The 21,104-nt window shown below is 41.0% G+C and overlaps 1 protein-coding gene across 1 annotated transcript in view; it reads right to left on the minus strand.

Moving 5' to 3' along the window:
- Positions 1 to 379: 379 nt before the first annotated feature.
- Positions 380 to 21,104, minus strand: part of RHOBTB3 (Rho related BTB domain containing 3) — an 84,756-nt gene continuing 64,031 nt past the window's right edge. Inside the window, exons 15-19 of the mRNA XM_088839287.1 lie at positions 17,341 to 17,514; positions 14,330 to 14,496; positions 7,641 to 7,737; positions 2,592 to 2,703; positions 380 to 1,806 (exon numbers count right to left, since the gene is read on the minus strand). Of these exons, the coding sequence (XP_088695413.1) occupies positions 1,722 to 1,806; positions 2,592 to 2,703; positions 7,641 to 7,737; positions 14,330 to 14,496; positions 17,341 to 17,514 (635 nt within the window). The 3' untranslated portion in view covers positions 380 to 1,721. The remainder of the gene's footprint in view (positions 1,807 to 2,591; positions 2,704 to 7,640; positions 7,738 to 14,329; positions 14,497 to 17,340; positions 17,515 to 21,104) is intronic.

Consider the following 21,104-nt stretch of genomic DNA (forward strand, 5'->3'; position numbering starts at 1 on the left):
AGCTGTCCAGAAAGTCAAATTTACCTAATTCTTCAGTTTTCTGCTTCGGCCCGACAGGAAATCACCATGCTGGATTAGACAGGGTGAATTTCAGTTAAGTTTCTGAAACCTTCTGTTATACGCCTACTCTCCTACAATATGAACACAGAGTAGTCAGAAGTATATAAAGGGTTATATAAGGTGAAAATCTGGCCCAGAAAGAAAAGGCCTTAGTTCTATTGATACAATACAGTATCTTCTCTAAATAAAATGACTGATAAATATATTGAAGCAGAGATCAGCACAAAGCATACATTCATCTAGAAATAATCTTTCAATTAGAAAAACTCTAAAAGAGCACTCATTTTCCAAGATTGTAGGTTTGCTTTTCTTTAAAAAAAAAAAAAACTCTTATTATCTTAAATCAAGTTAATCCAAAGGTACTGAAGAGCCTAGGTTTAAACACTAACGTGATTACCGTTCTGACTAGCACAGGAGGGCTGTGACATGTGTGCGTCTGAGTCACTTGCAGGTGACAAAGAACTTTCACAACAACTACGTGCTCAATGCCAACAGAGCAGCAGCTCCAAACCCAACTTCCACTTAGGTCCACCAACCCAGAAACTATCTATAGTCTACTGAACTGTTAAATAGTATTTTCAAGGGAATATTTTACTTTAGCACTTATATTTTTCAGTTGCCTAGATTAAAAGTTGCTTAGACATAATGCTGTAATTAATGTAGGGGTAAGGGCATGCTTATGAAAAGCAAAAGGCTATCATTACATTTTAAAAGGCCTTAAATGTGAATGAATTACTAAAAATCTACTTCAGTATTTATTTTTTACATCGCTAATCCTTGTCAAGTGGGAGAGTTGATTAACTCAAATGAATTAAATACAAAAACTAAAAATGCATTCCAGTAATCTTTATCAACACAATCCAATTAAAATCAGGTTTCTTGTAAGATATTTATAGGGAATTTTTACTGTTTTATTCTGACAGTGTTGGCAAACATTCAAGGACTAACTGTATAGTATTGTGTCTAATCTATGGCATAAAACTGTTCAAACAAACCTCAGAATAGGTGGGCAAAAACTATGTGTATTCTAAAGTAACTGGAAATTAAAATAAAAATATATTCCAATACTTTATTACAGATAAAAAGGATGGTAACAATAAATAGTAATCTGGTTTTCCATCTCTCAGCTTGTAAGCTTCTGATGTAATTGTTTCTGCTGACATGTGATTCAAAAGAAACTATAATTCTGTCCTCTATCTTAGTACCTTTTTCTTTCCATGTAACAGGTCTTGATTTATATCCTTTCTTTGAACTTACAAGATAAAATCCTGAAGGACAAGATTCATGTTGTTCTTCATTAAATACCCTTTCAGTCCACAGAGAGAATTCACACAGTTCAAGCCACTGATGTCTTAATGTTAGTAAATACACTAAAAGAAAGAAAACTCTTGAGCTTTTGATTGCAAATTCTCTCGAAAGCATCTTTTCCTATGAGCATTTTCATAAATTCATATTAAAGTCACACCAGCCAGTCACTTTTATCAACATCCTGGTCTTCGAAATGATCAGGAAAGTATTTATCTGTGTGGAGCCAGGACTCTGAGTGTCTCAAAGTGAAGCCAACACGAAGCATTTCTCACTTGCCCGTGGAGGTGGCAGAGGAGAGAGGCCCTGGGTGGGACAGACTTCCCCGTGGGGGAAACCCCGTGCGATCTCTTTCCTCAGCAAGCTTCCTTCTCTTTGCTTGGTGTCAGCGCCTCCTTTCTGCTTTCAGAGAAGATAACGTTCTGAGCAAGACAACATACCCTGCAAGGAGATATGTATAATCTGGGGGGCCCAGTACAGAGTGAGAACGCAGCGCCCTCCTTCAAACATCATGAATTTCAAGACAGCAATCGCAGGGTAGTGGACCAAGCATGGTGCCCTTCTAAGCAGGGGGCCCTGTGTGAGCACACAGGCTACATGGCCACAAAGCCAGCCTTATACAGATTTCCTGGCTAATAAGAATCATGGAAGAGAGGCAAGGTGGATCAGGTGGGTTGTTTGGATAAAAAACAGCTTGTTTTTTTCATTATGGTTTGAATACTGTCACTTGATTTGGAATGAAGTGGCATTTCATGTTTAAAATCCCAGGAAAATTTCTAAGATCTCAGTCTGATCAGTCTTCTAGATTTCTCATTATAGAAACAGTCATACTGGGTCTTTAAATGGCCCTTATTTTAATAGAGCAATTAATCAGATGAAATTTCTGCATTAATACTACATGATTTTTTAAAAACTTGAACATTTCTTAAATGGAGGGGATATTCATATCACTAAACCAGTAAGAAATCTTAAAGGAAAAAGTAGCTGTACACAGCTTTATATGCTAGGGTGAAGTCTTCATTTTAACCTACAGTATATTTTGTTCCCTTTTAAGATCACAATAGTAGCTTTTTCCAACAAGATCTAATAAGCACGTTAAGCTGAACGGTGATTTTTTAAAACTCCCATATTGGTTACGGTCGCAAGAATCTTCCTGGAACCCAGAAGTACCCCATTCTTCATAATAACAAGAAAAAAAATGAACGTATATAAAAACTCCAGGTTACATTACTGAGCAACGACACTTCCGGGAGTGAATGTACTTCCTGTATTCTGCAAGCTGCTTCAAGTACATAGTCGATGGCCATCTGTGTTTTTCAACAAAACTGCGTTCTTCCACTAAAAGTTTTAGAAAAAGAGTATTAATTGAATATATTTTATTTGGGATCAACTTTCAATATTAAGTATTGGTTTCCTGTGTAACAGATGAGATCCAAGCTCTGCTGCATACTTCCTCCCCTCCTCTCAATCAGTCATCTGGATTCACGCTATTCTGTGACTTACAATTATATACATCATGTCACTGATTCATCAAGTAGTATTTGATTATGTTCCCCCCCTCCAAGTAAGACTTCTTTTACCTGGAGATAAAGGACTTTGTGTTTTTCATTTAGTTTTCTTTGTCGCTAACTCAACCTTCCAAACTCTAAAGTCCTCTCAATTCTTTTTCCTTCTGCTCCTAGACTTCAAGTCTTTCACTCTATTTTCTCTAGTTTTGGTGAAGCACACCTTTTTTATTAGCTTCCTGAAAGGGGGGCAAGCATAAGTATTTTTGAGACCTTGTTTGTGATGAAGCATCTTACACTCAACAGATCATCTGGTTTGGTATGGAATCTTCCCTCAGTATGTTGAAGACAGTACTCCATTGTTTCCCAGTTTTCAAGGCTGTTAAGAACTCTAGTCCCATGCAGATTCAGTCACTGATAAGTCATCTGCTGCTGCTGCTGAGTCACTTCAGTCGTGTCCGACTCTGTGTGACCCCATAGACGGCAGCCCACCAGACTCCCCCGTCCCTGGGATTCTCCAGGCAAGAACACTGGAGTGGGTTGCCATTTCCTTCTCCAATGTGTGAAAGTGAAAAGTGAAAATGAAGTCGCTCAGTCGTGTCCGACTCCTAGCGAGGGTAGCGAGGGTTTGTTATTCTATAAACATTTAGATTTTCCTATTTATAAGCTGGTGTTCCTGCACAGCCCAATGATGGACCTTGTTCAGTCATTACGCTGAGCACTTAGCGGAGCCTTTTAATATGCTGACTCGGTTTCTTCAGTACTGGGGTAACTTCTCCTATTATGTCTTTGATAATTTCCTCCTCAGTGTTTTTTTCTTTCTCCTGTATTAACTTCTGTCACTCAGATACTTCACTCCTGCACTGAGCCTCCGACTTTTATTTTTCTTTAAAAACCCTTTTTCTCCTGTCTCTTTTTGTCCTACCTCCTAGGAGATTTCCTTACCTTGATCTTCCTACTCGTTTATTTATTTAGCTGTTTGGGTGTTCTGTTATGGTTTTTTTTTTTTTTAATGCTATCCTAATTTTCAAGAGCAACTTCTTGTTCTTTTATCGTTTTCTTTAATTATGCTAAAATACATGTAATATCAAATTTACCACCTTAACTATTTTAAAGTGTACCGTTCAATCGTGTTATGTACATTCACATTTTTGTCAACCAATCTCCAGAACTCTTTTCATCCTGCAAGACTGAAACTCCACACCCACCAAACATCACCTCCCTGTCCCCCTCCCCCACACCCCAGCGACCACTACTCTACCCTCAGGCTCTACGACTGCTGTTTCTCTTTTATAACAGTCTATCCTTGTTTTACAAACACGTATCTCTCATTCTTTGCAGATATTAATTATAGGGTTTTTGGGGTTTTGTAAGATTTCCTTCTACCCTCTGCTCCTGTAAATTCCTTCTCTTCCATTTTTCTTCATTGTGTTTTGGTATTCACCTTTCCCATTGGACGGTGCCTCAAATATCAGCTGATCCTCAGTTAACCTCTTCATATTTAAAAGTGAAATGCTAGAAAGCAGTTTGGAAATCTTTTGGGCATGGGCAGGACTTGCTGACTACTGAAGAGTCAAGGTGGGAGTCAAATACCTAGCTGCCAAAACTCTAGAACCTGGAGATGGGAAGAAGGCTGGAGGCTTTCTGCATAATGCGTGCACTTTCATATGATCCCTATGTTTTCAGGCCAGCTCCTTGCCCCAATCTCAGCTACACTCTGAGTTTATGATTCTCTAGCTTTTCTGGTTTTAACTTTTCCAGGAATAAACCCCCAATTCTTGTGATGACAAGTTCCCTGCCTGGGTGGGACAGAGCGTAGCAGAAGCATTCAAATAGCTCTGTGGCTTTCAGCCCCAAGTCTCATTCTGCTTTCTGAAGTACCAGGTCTCGCAAATTTCTAAGGCTTTACAGTATTCTGCTGGCTGGTTCAGGTTGTTTCTCGTCAGTATTCCCTTCTGTGGGCATTTAAGTTTCCTTCTGCTAAGCCAGTTTCCACTTCTCCATCTACTGTTTGACCCCATCTATTATAATTTGGATTAGCAAGGTCCTGCTCCAGGCTGCAGGGCCTAGCTGCTCAAGGAAATTAATTGTACATTTCATAGGAAGCAAAGGTGATATAAGACTGATACCTCAGTTAACATTAAAGGAAAGAGAGAGAAAAAAATTATCATAGATGAGCTCTGGTAGCCAGCAAAAATCAAAAGAAGCCAAAAAAAAAAAACAAACCTGTTATATAACATAGTACTGAGATAAACAGAAAAAGTGAATCCATAAGTGCCAAGGGTAACATATTCTTGTGCATTGGTGTTTGCTTTCATACGAATCTGGTATGTAAAATACACCTAGTATTTAATGAGTTCTTTCACTGAGTTATGATGTATCGGCGGCAGCATTAACATAAGATCTTTTCCAGTCTCACTTTTCAATTTCTAAACACCTCTAATGAAGAAAAATTCCCAGTTAAGGGAAAATATTTCTTATAATTCCAATAATAATCTGATAATTTTTGAGGCTGAAAATGAGCCATTCTTTAAGTAAGCTGCAAAGGGACTGTGACATGAAGCCTTTCAATTTCAAGGGACCATGTGAAGTAGGCCAAGAGTCAGGCATCTGGGAAGAGACTGTGCCACTGTGTCAGGTACATGTGCAGTCATGCTCCATTTCAGGGTGTTGACAGTTCGCAAGATGGGCCCAGAAGCACCAACTTTTCAAAAGAAGCCAGAAATTTCAATTCTTAAAATATGACACGTTACAATGTTTAAATGTTGACACTAAAAGAATTTATAATACCATGTGGTAGAAATAAGATCCTTGGGCAAGTTACATTCAACCCACAGACTTGTCAATTTGTGACTGCTGATATAGGCCATCAAATTCTCCCTTATACACAGGGGCATTTTTTTTCTCCTCTGCCCAAGAGGATATATCACAACAGGTCCTGGATGTGAACAGGCACCGATCAATCAGAGCACTCAGGATACCATTTTTATTTCCATCAGAGGAACATTAGACAGTCACTGACGTAGTCTCGTGTTCTTACCCTGCCTTCTCAAATGACACCCTGGAGTCCTGCTTCTCACTATGCTAGGTGGTGATAACATGCTTAACAGGCAATTGTATAAGTAATAAAATAAAAACGAATAACGCAAAGGACTCAGAGAACATCTTTCTCCCTAGGCTGCAATGGTACTCCATGGGTATTCTGTGCGGGCATGCTCTGTCGCTCAGTCATGTCCAACTCTTTGTGACCCATGGACTGCAGCTTGCCAGGCTCCTCTGTCCGTGGGATTCTCCAGGCAAGAATACTGCAGTGGGTTGCCATGGCCTCCTCCAGGGGATCTTCCTGACCCAGGGATCGAACCCATGTCTCTTGTTAAGCCTCCTGCTTTGGCAGGTGTGTTCTTTACTGCTAGCGCCACCCAAGAAGCACACGTGTATCATACATCTACACAGAACAGTAATCGGAAAATCATCTTGTCTTTCACGAATGAAGGTGACTTAAGGTGGCATTAAGGTGACGAAGGTGGCCCTAAAATCAAAATGTCCATTTATTTCATTTTTAATTGCCTGATTAACGAATAACTGTTAAGAATTCCCCCTACTAACAGCAAGGGGATGTATGCCTTATGTTTAAGAATGCACTCTGGTTCTTGCACAAAGGAAACAGTAAATATCTATTGTTCCTGCTATGATGTGTTATGTTCCACTCCTGCCCTGTTAAGATTCTACGGAAAGAGGCTCCCAACAGGCACCCAATGTGTGCTGACTGGCTGAATATACCTGCCCCACACTGACGGTGTGTTTCCTGGTTTCCCTAACGATGCAATGAGTAGGTGAATGAAGACAAGCGAGGTGGACATCTGGCACCAGGTTCTCTTTTACAAGCCAATTTTTACATAGAATTCTAAGATCTCTGCAGGTAAAGGGCAGTGCTCTGGATGAAGGTGGCCGGCAGGAATCCAGCAACAAGCTCCGGCCCCCCCCCCCTCTCTGCCACCCATCCCACTCCCGCCCACCTCGCAAGACCTTTGGCCACTGCCAGGGAGATTTTTCTGCTTATCATTTGAAACTACTTGACCGGGAGAGCTTTACCTTCTCCTTTTTAATCAATAACTTGATTGTTCCTTGAATCTTTTCTAGGCAATAACATGAGCGAACCACTGTATCTAAACTGACTACCTTGATGACTCTTGTATTTTCATTTTCTTTGATCTTATGCAGCACTCAGAAGCTCACCATTTGACTGGTGTTTTAATCTCTATAATTTACCTTAAAAGATCACATTAAGTATACTCTTTGCTCAGTAAACTTTGCAATGCTCTTTGATCAATAAAAAATTATTATTGCCAAGTAATATGATAGGCGAATACAGAGACAGAAGATAACCAGTACAAGTTGGGATAAATTTTTCTTTATAAGAAGAGAATTTAAAAAGCTGAACTACCTAAATGCCGCTTCTGACTTAGATGGTTAAAACCAAATCTCATTTATCACAACCAAATACCACGTGAGCCCACTTTATCTAATTCACAAAAAAATGCACTTAAAAATGGATGGGAGCTACAAAACCAGCATTAGAAAGTGTCTTGTGCAACACAGGTCAAGCTTCTTATGAAACAGGTATTATAAGTATCCTCATTACCACACTGCATACTTAAAAGGAATGTCTTACACTGACTTATTTTTTAAAAACTACCATTCCTACAAATTATGTCTCAAATCTAAGAAAAAGAGTATCATTTTCCCCCAAAACATTAATTAGCGATCTACCTGAAAGATCCTGAAATTCAGGCTTTTGACTGAAGATGAGGTAGTTAGTGGCGATGAAATGAAGCAGCCAGGTTGAGAGGCAATCAGAGTGGTGAAACTGCAAGAAAAATGGAAAGTGAAACAATATTGTACACAATGACCGTCAACATGACGATACGATCGAGGGAAGGGTCCAGGAGAACTCTCGGAGGGCCCAATTCCATGTTGCATGTGTCTGCACACGATGCAACCTTCAGCCCACTCTGACAGCAGGCAGGAAAAGGGAGCCTTATTAACAAATCACAATAAAATCACATCAATGAAGAAACCAAATCAAATGAAGAAACAGTTACAGTGGACATGGAGCTTAAAGGCTTTTAAGCAGACGCCTGACTACATCTGTGGGTAACAAAGTCTACTGGAGATTCTTGAGGATTTTCATTTAAGCTTTTCATCTAAGGTCATGGCCTTCGCGAACTACACTTATATCTGTGTGGCAGAGAGATGATTAGGGTCAATAAAGGTATATACTTGGCCATACCTCAACAAATTCACCCGCAGAGAAAACCAAAGAATATTCTGAGGAGGGAATATCATCGATCTAAGGGTATGGGTTTCAACATGTAAGTATTTCTGTGAGGTTATGGATGAATAGCTGCTTATAACTGGCATGTACGTTGCACTGAGCAGGATTTCCAGCACATTTATCATCCTGAGTTCCAACAGCTGAAAAAAGGGAAACTCAGAAACTTGGCCATGACATCATCACCTTGGTGCCAACCCAGTGACACCTCCAACCCATGACTAACCCATCCAACCACGCAATTCGGATTACAGTAACTTGCTGACAGGCAACTTTGGAACATGAGTCTAGTTCTTTCAATATTACTGTGGTAAAATATAAGTCACAGGAAACTTACCATTTTAACCACTTTTAAGTGTACAATTTGTTGACATTAAGTATATTCACATCATTGTGCAACATCACCACTGTCCATTTTCAGAGATTTTTTATCATCCCAAATGGAAACTTTGTACTCATTAAACAATAACTCTCTCGTTCTCCTACCCCCGGTCTCTGGCAAGAGACTTGAGTTTGGCTATTCCAGGTAGCTCATATAGGTTATACAAAATTATGTACTGTTTGTCTTTTTTCTGACTGATTTATTCTACTTTATGCTATAAGGTCCCTGAGGTTCACCCATGTTACAGCACACATTAAAACTTCATTACTTTTTCAGGAACAAAACTGGGTCATCGGCAGTGATGTGGATGAATCTAGTCTGTCATACAGAGTGAAGTTCAGTTCAGTTCAGTCGCTCAGTCGTGTCCGACTCTCCGTGACCCCATGAATCACAGCACGCCAGGCCTCCCTGTCCATCACCAACTCCTGGAGTTCACTCAAACTCATGTCCACAGAGTCGGTGATGCCATCTAGCCATCTCATTCTCGGTCGTCCCCTTCTCCTCCCGCCCCCAACCTTTCCCAGCATCAGAGTCTTTTCCAGTGAGTCAACTCGTTGCATGAGGTGGCCAAAGTATTGCAGTTTCAGCTTTAGCATCAGTCCTTCCAATGAACACCCAGGATCAATCTCCCTTAGAATGGACTGGTTGGACCTCCTTGCGGTACAAGGGACTCTCAAGAGTCTTCTCCAGCACCACAGTTCAAAAGCATCAATTCTTCGGCGATCAGCTTTCTTCACAGTCCAACTCTCACATCCATACATGACCACGGGAAAAACCATAGCCTTGACTAGACGGACCTTTGTTGGCAAAGTAATGTCTCTGCTTTTTAATATACTATCAAGGTTGGTCATAACTTTCCTTCCAAGGAGTAAGCGTCTTTTAATTTCATGGCTGCAATCAGCATCCGCAATGATTTTGGAGCCCCAAAAAATAAAGTCTGACACTGTTTCCACTGTAAGTTAGAGAAAAAAATCAAATATCATATACTAATGCATATATATGGAGTCTAGAAAAATGGTACTGATGAAGCTATCTACAGGGTAGGAGCACAGATGCAGATGTAGAGGACAGACGTGGACACACGGGGGAAGAGACGGTTGAGATGAACAGGGAGACTAGGACTGATACACACACACCGCCGCGCGTAAAGCAGATAGCTGGCGTGAAGCCGCTGTACCCAGGGAAGCTCAGCTCGGCGCTCTGTGACGACCTCGGCGTTCTGGGATGCGGTGTGGGTGACGGAGGCTCGAGAGGGAAAGGGATCTATATACACATATAGCTGGTTCACACTGTTGTACAGCAGACACTAACACAGCACTGTAAAGCCACCGTACTCCAATTAAAACACACAGACACATACAGGATTCCCAGGTGGCACTACTGGCCTGTCAATACAGACCCAGGTTCGATCCCTGGGATGGGAAGATCCCCTGGAGGAGGAAATGGCAACCCACTCCAATATTCTTGCCTGGAAAATTCCATCGACAGAGGAGCCTGGTGGGCTACAGTCCATGGGGTCGCAAAGAATCAAACATGACTGAGCGACTGAGCACACACACACACACACATCACAATATATACAAACTTCACTCCTTTTTAAGGCTGAGTAATATATCACTGCATATATCACATTTGTTTAATTCATTCATTTGTTGATAAACATTTAGGTTGTTTCTACCTTTAGGCTAAATACATTAACTGATCTCTTAAGTGAAAGTCGCTGTCGTATCCGACTCCTTGCGACCCTATGGACTGTAATCCATTGAATTCTCAAGGCCAGAATACTGGAGTGGGTAGCCATTCCCTTCTCCAGGGGATGGTCTCAACCCAGGGATTGAACCCAGGTCTCCCACATTGCAGGCAGATTCTTCACCAGCTGAGCCAAGAATACTTGAGTGGGTAGCCTATCCCTTCTCCAGTGGATCTTCCTGACCCAGGGATCAAACTGAGGTCTCCTGCATTGCAGGCGGATTCTTTACCAGCTGAGCTATCAGGGAAGCCCTAGCTCTCTTAGAAGAGAATGACTACCCACTCCAATATTCTTGTTATACTCAAAGATAGTATATAAGCAGGAATACTGGAGTGGGTAGCTGTTCTCTTCTCTAGGAGATCTTCCCAACCCAGGGATCAAACTTGGGTCTCCTGCATTGCAGGCAGACTCTTTACCATCTGAGCCATCAGGAAAGTGCATGTAAATAATAAGTAATACTACATTGAAAACAGATTTGTAATCTCAAATCTTAAGGAAGAAACTCAAGTATCACTCTTTTTAAGTCATAATGTGGGAATATTTTAACATGTAAATTCAAATGTCCCTCTGATTTTAATTATGTTAGCGTTGTTCATTTGCTAAGTTGAATCCAACTCTTTGAGACTCCATGGACTATAACCTGCTAGGCTCCTCTCTACCCATGGGATTTTCTGGGCAAGAATACTGGAATGGGTTGCCATTTTCTCCTCCAGATCTTCCTGACCCCGAGATTGAATCCGTGTCTCCTGCATTGACAGGTGGAATCTTTATCTCGGAGCCACCAGGGAAGCCCTGATTTTAATTATAAAAAATTGGAATTTTTGAATTATAAGAGACTTTATAGTACGTTTAATACAATATCACATTTTAACAATCTTTTTTCACTTTATGTTTTCGCTGATTAGAACACTGCCTACAGCCTGTGACTTCAAGAGAGAGGGAGATCACAGAAATGAATAGCTGGCTATTAAAAACATGGTTCAAGGGCAGAATTTTATTTCTGAATAAGATTTAAGATTTTATAATTATGAGTTCTTGGCAAGAAATGAAATGCATCCCACTGGAAAAACTACATTTTTGGAAGAATATGTGCTGACTCGAGAGGACAGTTTAAACTGAAATAAATTATGGAATTTTTAAAGACATTTAAAAAAATACCATAAAGCAAATGCTACAGCATTTAACAGCCCTGGGAAGAATAGTAATGATGGAGAAAATACCCACCCCCTCACCCAAACTCACAAGGAAACTGTCAGAAACAAAAATGGTGGTTTGAAAAAGCCAAATATCAATGCACAGATTATAAGAAGTTGAACTTAACACTTTAATATGAAAGTAAATAGGACTTCAAAGGAATCACCAAAGTCTGCCAAGAGAAGGCTTAAAGGAGAGGAGCAATAGGGCATTTCTACCTCGATCCAAAGGAACTGATCTGATTAAGGGGGGAAAAAAAGCCTTTGTTGCACGTTAAGATTCCAACTTGACGGAAATATATGAATCCAAAGGCAGAATCACGGTGAAGAACTGACAGAGGTTAGAGGAAAGTTCCAGCAGAAGAGAGAGAATACCAAAACTTATCTGTACCAAAACTGTGAATGATGTGGGGCTTCCCTAGTGGTCCAGTGGCTAAGACTCCACGTTCCCAATACATGGGGCCTGGATTCAACCCCTGGTCAGAGAACTAGACCCCACAAGCTGCAACTAAGACCCAACACAGCCAGAACAAATAAATACATTTTAAAAAATAAGCAATCATCTCCTTCCTAAAACTCTTTGTGACCCCTTTTTCTATTAAAATTTTTTTAAAAGTATGAATGATGTTTCCTGATATACAATACAAAACTGGAAGAGATGATAGAGGGATTGGAAATTTCAATTATTCAGAGAGCCACTAGAAGTCTAACTGTGCCAAAAGACAGAAGTCAAAGAAGCAATGAGGGAAAGGTCAATCAAAGTCTGACCGACAGGTGAACTGGCTGGCAAAGCTGAACCTCAACCTAGGAACTTCAAAGAGAACTGGGGAGAAAATTGATCCTGTTTCTGTGATTCATATTGGCAAATCAGGGACTGCCAGGAACAGACTAAGGGAAAACGAGCAAATGCAGGCTTAATGCTAGCAAACAGAAAAGTCTTCAGAAACAGGAAAATTCAAGCAGAGCTGGTGTCTTAGACGTTAAAAATTCAAGGGGAAAAATAAGGATACAACTCACAGTCAGAAACTGCACATTCAGGGAAGATAGGTCAGGAAGAAGTTTTGACAATACAATCATAAATGATTCTCATGAGGAACCGTGTGTGGGGTGTGTGTGTTTTGGGGGGAGGGGCACTTAAAGAAATCAATGCAACCAAGCAGAAAGTTCTCTTATGCATGAACTATGAGAAAGGGTACTACAAGGGAAGGAAAACAAAGCTTGTGCACATTTTTTTTAATATGAAAGACTTGTTAGAATGTAAGAAAATGATACATCAAAAATGAATCTGAAAATGCTAGAAAGAATAAAAAAGAACTTTTAACCTAAATCTACAGAATAGCTATTAATCCCAAGCTCAATGTAATTATATTTCAAAGACAGATGAAGGTTAATCTCTTTTTTAAAATTTGCTTTTTCTTTAATATTAAATACATCTGATCTGAGGACTTGATTATGAGAGAAATGAAAAATAGCTATGGAGATAATAAGAGAAGACCTAGATGCTTTAAATGAATTCCCTTCCATTCCCAGAAATGGACACAAGGATTAATGAATTCACCTCAGCATGGAGGCTTGAGAAGGAATGGCAACCCACTCCAGTGTCCTTGCCTGGAGAAATCCATGGACAGAGGAGCCTGGCAGGCTGTGGTCCATGGGGTCCCAAAGAGTCAGACATGACTGAGTGACTAACACACACAGCATGGAGGTAAGCTTTTAGTTGTCAGAGAGTCAGTCCTTTGCCCCCTTACGTGGCTCTGTCTTAGCAACTTGGATAAAGACAAACTTGTCATATTTTCCAAATTTCTGGATGTCAAAGTTGATAGGGACAACCAATATGTTGTATGCCAGATAACATTTCACAAAGTCCTGATCATCTGTAATGATGGACCAAATACATTCCTGTGAAAAAAAGACTTAGAAGGTTCAGCTTAATGTAAGTCCAGAATCAATCACTGTGCCCTGATGGCTGTCTTAGGGCAGGCAATGGAATACTAGAGTAACTCCTCATACATTGAGACATTTCAATAAAAGATGTTTGAAGGAACTGACGAAGTACATCGTGTTGATGTACCTCAACAAACAACCAGAACTTTAGAACATGCTCATGAAGTGAGCGGATGTATGAAAGAATGAGCACATAAATGAGTTCAGACCAGCATCTCTTGTCAGTGGGTACGAATCATCCAGCGTCGAAGGGAACGCCTAGAAAAAACCTGGAAGGAGTGAGCCAGCAATCTACACGACGACTCCATTTTTCTCTCAGGAATCCTAAATGGGATCAATTCGAGGGAAATTCAAGGAAAGTTCTATTTTCTCTATAGCCTGTACAGAGCAATACAGCATTACACAGGACTGCCGCTAACAGGGACCACCATTCAGTTGGGAAAATTCCATATTGGCAACTATCTCCTTAGAAAACGATTGCTCAAAAACCCTATGCTCCAAAATTGTCTGCAGACGTGTTGTCAGGGCACATTTCACTCATGTAGCCAAATTTCCAAACTAATTTTCATTAGTGAAAAAGTGAAACTGAAGTCACTCAGTTGTATCCGACTCTTTGCGACCCCATGGACTGTAGCCTATCAGGTTCCTCCATCCATGGGATTTTCCAAGCAAGAGTACTGGAGTGGGTTGCCATCTCCTTCTTCAAATTTCTTTTTTTTTCATTTATTTTCATTAGTTCTTAAGGGTAATGCAACTCGAGAAATAAACAAACAAAAAGTCTGAAGTAATATAATTTTTGTAATTTTTTTTTTTTTGAAAAATCAACCAACCAGAAACCTGGGGGCCAATTACAATTACCTTGGCTTTTTTGAGCAGGTCGACTATATCGAGGTTCATGGACGCCAGTTCCCGGCTCGGCATGCTCTGCAGCTGGGTGATGATGAAGAGCTCACAGATGTGCTGCAGTCTGGACACCTGGTACATCTCCGCACAGATCAGGAGACACATAGCCTGGAAAATGCCGGCTGACGCAGGGAAGGGAAAGAAGAGAGAATGTGCAATAATACCATCTCCTTTCTGACCTAGCCACAGAACAACAGCAAAAACAAAACAGTGCTGACTGTACCAAGCAGTGTCAAAGAGAATACCAAAAAAGGCCTTGAAGGAGTTGAGTCAGCAATCTAAACAACTCCATTTTAAGTGGAATTCATTCAAGCTTTTGGACTCGGAAGTGAACTTGTTGTTGTTTTTAATTCTCCAGAGAAAAGAGATTCTACCGTTGACCTTAATAATCAACTCCAGGGCTACTGGGTAATTCTGTCTGTTAGCTATACTAAATCCTTGAAATTTTTCTTCTGGCTTAAGTCCCCAGGTTTGTTTGGTTTTTATTGTGGTAAAATAAACGTAACAAAAAGAGTCTGATGGTAGGAGGGATTGGGGACAGGAGGAGATGGGGACGACAGAGAATGAGATGGCTGGATGGCATCACCGACTCGATGGACATGAGTTTGAGTGAACTCCGGGAGTTGGTGATGGACAGGGAGGCCTGGCGTGCTGTGTTCATGGGGTTGCAAAGAGTGGGACACGACTGAGCGACTGAACTGAAATGTAACAAAAAGTTTTAAGTGTAAACAGAACGTTAAATTTTAAGTGCAAAGTTTAGTGGCATGAAGTAAATTCACATTGGTGAGTAACCATCGCCACTCCTGTCTCCAAAACTTTCTTCTTCCTCCACTGATAACTCTGTACCCATTAAGCACTAAAATAGCCCCCTTCCCTAAACCCCTGGCAGTCACCCAGGTTTTTTTGTTAGTTTTTTTTTAAAAAACACTTCTCTGTAAGTCGAATGATTTTTTTCATGCAATTCTTTCTTGTCCCTCTTTAAATGTAGCAAGGAACCAAGAATAGTGTGTATGATAAATATTTATCAAAATGAATAATTTTTCTTTCTGCATTTCCCAGTGTAAATATTCCAGTATCCAAGTTAACTTTCTGTTTATTCATTTTGACTCATTTTTCCCCCCAACACTTCACCTTTTACCATTTTTGAAGTATTCTGTCTTACAGTTATTGCTGCTTTTCTGAGCATATTTTTCGGATTAGAAGATAAAACTTAAAATCCAAAGCTTCGATTACTCTAGTGAGAGGGCGACTGAGAAAACAAATTTCCTTATTATTCCAAATCCAGTCAAATATTTTGATTTAATATACAAATTTTTCCAATACCAAAATAATAAAATACCCAGTAATAGACATTCTGAGGAGAATCAATGCCTTCATTTTTACTAAACAGCAATGATAAGCCAGTCTCTAACACTAACAACTGTAACTGGCTCCAAAACATTCTACAGATAGCTGCAAGACCAGACCTGATTCAATTAAAAGAATTTTCTGTCCTGGAATTTCTAAAACTTTTCACTAGAGGGCTCACGACTTTTTTAAAACTTAGGAGATTTCAATAACAAACATTTCTGAATGTAAAATTAAAGCAATAAGCCTGAAGAGAGGTATGGTCTGAAAGGTGTATTTTCTTTTTATATTGGCAAGGGTGCCTGGCCTGGTCCTTGTAACCAAGGCCTCAGGCTCCTGGACTGTAACCACTGGGCTTTATTCTGTTGTATCTGCAGTGGGAGCCATCTGCTGGTCAAAGCATAGAAACTAGTTACAAGGGGCTTCCATGCCTGAATCCCAAGGTTCCGGGTCTGTGGCAAGGATTCTGCAGTTTCTCCCAAGTGCCTCCAGGTCCAGGGAACCTGCAAAATCTGGTCCACTCTGCAGCTGCCACAGACAGTTCCCAGTCAACAGTCGGTGAACAGGGAAATAAATCCTACAGTTCACTGGGCATTCTAAACCACTGAAGAAAAGTTTTTGGATAAGTCCGCTTTAGGAGAGTATGATTCTAGAAATCAGAAAAAAAGTCAGACTTTTTAGTATTAAAAGTTGGAAAAAGGCCATCCTCTGGGCTAGAGTGACAACCACAGGAATCTCAGAATATTGAAATTTCTTAAAAGTGCTCAATCAGAAGTCAGAGCCATAAAAGTGGCTGCCCAACCCTACTTTCCTCATGAAAGGACAGTGTTCCAGGGAGCTCTCTGCCCTAATCTGTGGCAGTGGAGTAGCTGCTGAGTACCATGAGGCACCTCCACTTCAGAGGGCCTGCAGTGATCAGCGTGCCGTCGGTGCTGCAGAGACATGTGAGCTTCTCCCAGGGTCTGAGAGCCCATAGAGGCACCCAATCGCCACTCTTGCACTTGAACTGACTATAAAAATTCTCTGTTGTCCCAACATCACCTCCACCTGCTTGGCACATTCCATGATGTCAGCTCCCACAAACCTTAAAAGAGGTTTCATAGAAAGCACTGTCTCAAAATGGATTACCAGGAAAGAAAGAATTATGAGATTCTATTTAACATGTTCTTGTTTAGTTCTTGTGTCCAACTCTTTTGCGACCCCATGGAGTGTAGCTCCCGCCTCCACCCCCACGCCCGCCCCCGGCTCCTCTGTCCATGGGATTTCCCAGGCAAGAATACCGGAGTGGGTTGCCAATTTCCTTCTCCAGGGGATCTTCCCCACCCAGGGATTGAACCAATGTCTCCTGCATTGTCAGGCAGATTCCTTACCACTGAGCCACGAGGCAGCCCAACACTGATGTTGGGAAAGATTGAAGGCAAAAGGAGAAAAGGGCAGTAGAGGATAAGATAGTTGGATAGTATCATGTCTACTCAATGGACATGAATCTGAGCAAAGAAAAGGCTGGGAGACAATGGAGGACAGAGGAGCCTGGCATGCTACAGTCCACGAAGTCTCAAAGAGTCAGCCATGACTTAGAGACTGAACATCATCATCATGTAACATGTATGATGGCTCACCTGGGCAACAGGAGTCTGTGTACAGATATTCCAAGAACGACAAGAAAGTCTCTTTGGAAACACCATAAACTGGAATCAGAACACTCTTTGCTTCCATGTAATTCCCGTTAAACATGGCTGCCATCACTTCACACCGGGCCACCAGGATGGCCCTGTGGGCCGGCACCGTCGTACCTGTAAGGTTCAACCGGGAAACAAAGCTAAGGGTGATAAGCTTGCTGAGTTACTGTTCCATCAATTTTCCTTCTAATCAGAATGGTACTGCATTAGGCACAGCTAAGCTGATATTCAGAAACCAGATCTGGGGGTGATAACCAGCATTAAAATTCAGAGACTTTTAGTTTTTTAAATAAAATGAAAAATTAAGAGCATTCAAAAGTTGGCTTTGAAAGGAACAATTTGCAAGTCAGGCAATTATTTGTTTGAGGCAATTATTTGTTACTTAGTTTTTATTTTCTGAAGCTAGAAACACTGAAATGAAATATTTTGCTTCATGTTTTTTATAACAAAACATCTATTCCTCTACAATTGGCATGAAATACCACTACCCACCCCTGCCCATGTGCCCTCCCAAGGAAACACAGCCATTACTCACAGTACCGTCTTGGCCGGGCTTCCGTATATCAGAAACAGGAAAATAAATCATGCTTAGCCTAAGCAGTTCATAGATCACAGCAAGAATGGCAAAGGAAACTCTTGTGGGGCCAAAGGCAACATTTCAGACTTCATGGAAAATTCAGAAGAGGACGGATGATCTAGTCCCCTGCTTCCTCCCTGTCACAGTACCTCCACAGGGAACCTCCCCTTCCTAGATGAATAAGGCCTGCTTGTGGGAGGGCCAGGGCTGCTTTAAATTTTAAAGGCCCCTCAGCCTATATCTTCCCTGGTGGCTCAGAGGGTAAAGCATCTGCCTGCAAGGCGGGAGACCGATCCCCTGGAGAAGGAAATGGCACCCCACTCTGGTACTCTTGCCTGGAGAATCCCATGGATGGAGAAGCCTGGTGCAAGCTACAGTCCATGGGGTCGCAAAGAGTCGGACACAACTGAGCGACTTCACTTTTCACTTTTCAGCCTATATGCTTCACTGAAGCGCATGAAACTGAACTGACTCTCCAGTGAAACTTGCTAAGCCCTCCAACTACCATGCCAAGGGACCGCGGCTGTGGCAGATGCGACTCAGGTAGCCTGGGGCTCACCATTCCCACCTCCTGAGGAAACCATGAACCTACAGCCAGCCTTCAGCTCAGTCTAGATCAGATCAACAGATCACCATCAAGCATCTGCCACGTGACAACCACCACGTTTGGTGCTGAACGTACAAAGATGAGAAACATGGAGCTACCTCGCTTTGGAGATGCCAAACTTTTATTATCTTTTTGTTGTTTGTTTGTTTAAATTATTTTAATCGGAGGCTAATGCCTTTACAATATTGTGGTGTTTTTTGCCATACGTTGACCTGAATCAGCCACGTGTGTACATGTGTGTACATCCTGAACCCCCCTCCCACCTCCCTCCCCAGCCCATCCCTCTGGGTTGTCCCATTGCTTTGAGTGCCCTGTTTCATGCATTGAACTTGGACTGGTGATCTATTTCACATATGGTAATATACACGTTTCAATGCTATTCTCTCAAATCATTCCCACCCTTGCCTTCTCCCATAAGAGTCCAAAAGTCTGTTCTTTATATCTGTGTGGAGATGCCAAACTTTTAGTTTGGTGGAAGACACCATAGCCAGTGTGAGTGTCAAAACTCTCCCCTTCCAGAAAGTAACACTATGAGCCAGACTACCCTGCCCTGCCCACAAGTCTGCATCTGGCAGCCCCCAAATCTCATACTTCTCAGGGGCATATATCCTTTTCCAAAATAGTTACTGGGTTCTTCATGCTCTTTAATATCCAAACACAACATCTTCTGGCTCAGAAAAAGAGAGGAAAAAAGTTCCACGTAACCTTAGTGACTTTCTCCAAAGCCAATAACCCCTCAGGATCCACCTGCAATGCACGACGGCGCCAGTTCTGCGCTCAAATGCCCGGCACCCGCACAGACGCATCTCCCATGCGTGCGGGAGAAGTCTCGGGAGTTCTCCTGCCACGTCCTCACACCTACCAGCAGGCAGCCTCCCTTCCTGACGCCCCTTCTGCCTTTCGGTCACCTGCCCTCAATGTTACAGTGTGGGGGGTGACCAGTTTCCACAATGAAAGTGTGCTAGATGTATTTGTACACAGCAATTAACAAGGAATTCAAATAGGCAATGCAATTTGACTTCCAACCTGAAGATTCTAAAATCTTAAATAAGGAACCATGAAAAAAGAAAAAAAATTAGGAGTATGGCTTAAACAAACTACAATTTGGGTTAAGCAGAGGAATTTAAGATTGGAAAAAAAAAATAACTAGTAGGTAGTAACAGATGGGAAAGAAACTTGATGGGCAACCTTGAAACTTGAACAGAAATTTCCTGTTGATAACTGTGGTTACAATGGAGTTACAAAACCAAGAACAGAACACTCAGTGCCTTCAAGCATTTTCAAGGCCCACTTCAAGCTTGGAATTGAGTTTGAAAAACCATTACACCTCCAATCAAGAAAATACCCATTTCTGTTTCTTACCCTTTCAAACTACTGTTCTGGTGTTATAACTTGTTCTACTGTGAGACTGTAACACAATACCTCAGTACAGCCACATTTTAAAATATTGTATATACACACACACATATATATAAGCAAAGTATAAAACATGCTAAATGAAAATAATGTAGTGATTATTTACAGAACAGCAAGAGGAGAGAGCTGAAGAACTACAGGGGGAAAGACATCAGTTTTTTAGTTAACAGAGGAATACGTCCTTTGAAAACATCAAGACCTAAAGTAACTCTCCTTTGTAGTATTAAATTGTTGCTACTTTTCTTTTTTTAAGAAAAGAGTTTTAAGAGTGAAACAATATTTAAAGCCCAGTTTCCAGTAACTTTGCACAGATTATCAAGAATCCTTACATTTATTACATACTAAAATACTACACTTTTCATACCTTCTTTACACTACTTGCCAAGTTTCAAAAATGAAATTTTTAGAATCATTCTTTTGTTTTATCCTGAAAACAGGAAACTTGTCTAGCTCAAGAGAGGTTCAGAATATGTACTAAGTAAACAAGACAGAATGTAGCTCTGTATTAGTATTTTTCATAAGGCATAGATTCAGATGTCAAAAGGAAACATATCTTTCTACATCATATCCAAAAGTTTACTGTGACTACCTTTATTTAATGGAAAAAGACACAAACTTACATACACACTGTATGCATTTATATATTTGTACATGTGCGCATTTGATGACTATTTCAATCATAGTTTTATATCTCATGTCAACTCCAGTCAGTTGTCAGTGATGTCTGCACATTTTTAAAAAAGGATTTGCTGCAGCCCTGGATTCAGCACAGAAAACCAGTGTGGTCTGCCTATCAAGCTCTAAATATACCTTTCTACGCACCAGCATCTCCAGCCTCATGACCACTCATCCTCTCCCAGGTAGAAACTGCTATCCTCATTCTACAAGTGAGGAAACAGAGGATCCGAAAAGCAGAGTAACACAGCCAAACCTGTTAAGCAGTAAAAATGCTTCAAGCAAAACCCTGACCTGGTCTGTCAGCACCGACTCATCAATCTTAACACTAGAAAGGACCTTTTACAATCGACACGATTCACGGTCTTCACTTTGCAAACGAGAAGACTCCCGGTGGACATAGGAGGACTGGCCCAAGGATACATACAC

The sequence above is a fragment of the Moschus berezovskii genome, chromosome 8, assembly GCF_049115385.1.
Source record: "Moschus berezovskii isolate FMDL1 chromosome 8, NW_MosBer_1.0, whole genome shotgun sequence".
Classification (NCBI taxonomy): domain Eukaryota; kingdom Metazoa; phylum Chordata; class Mammalia; order Artiodactyla; family Moschidae; genus Moschus; species Moschus berezovskii.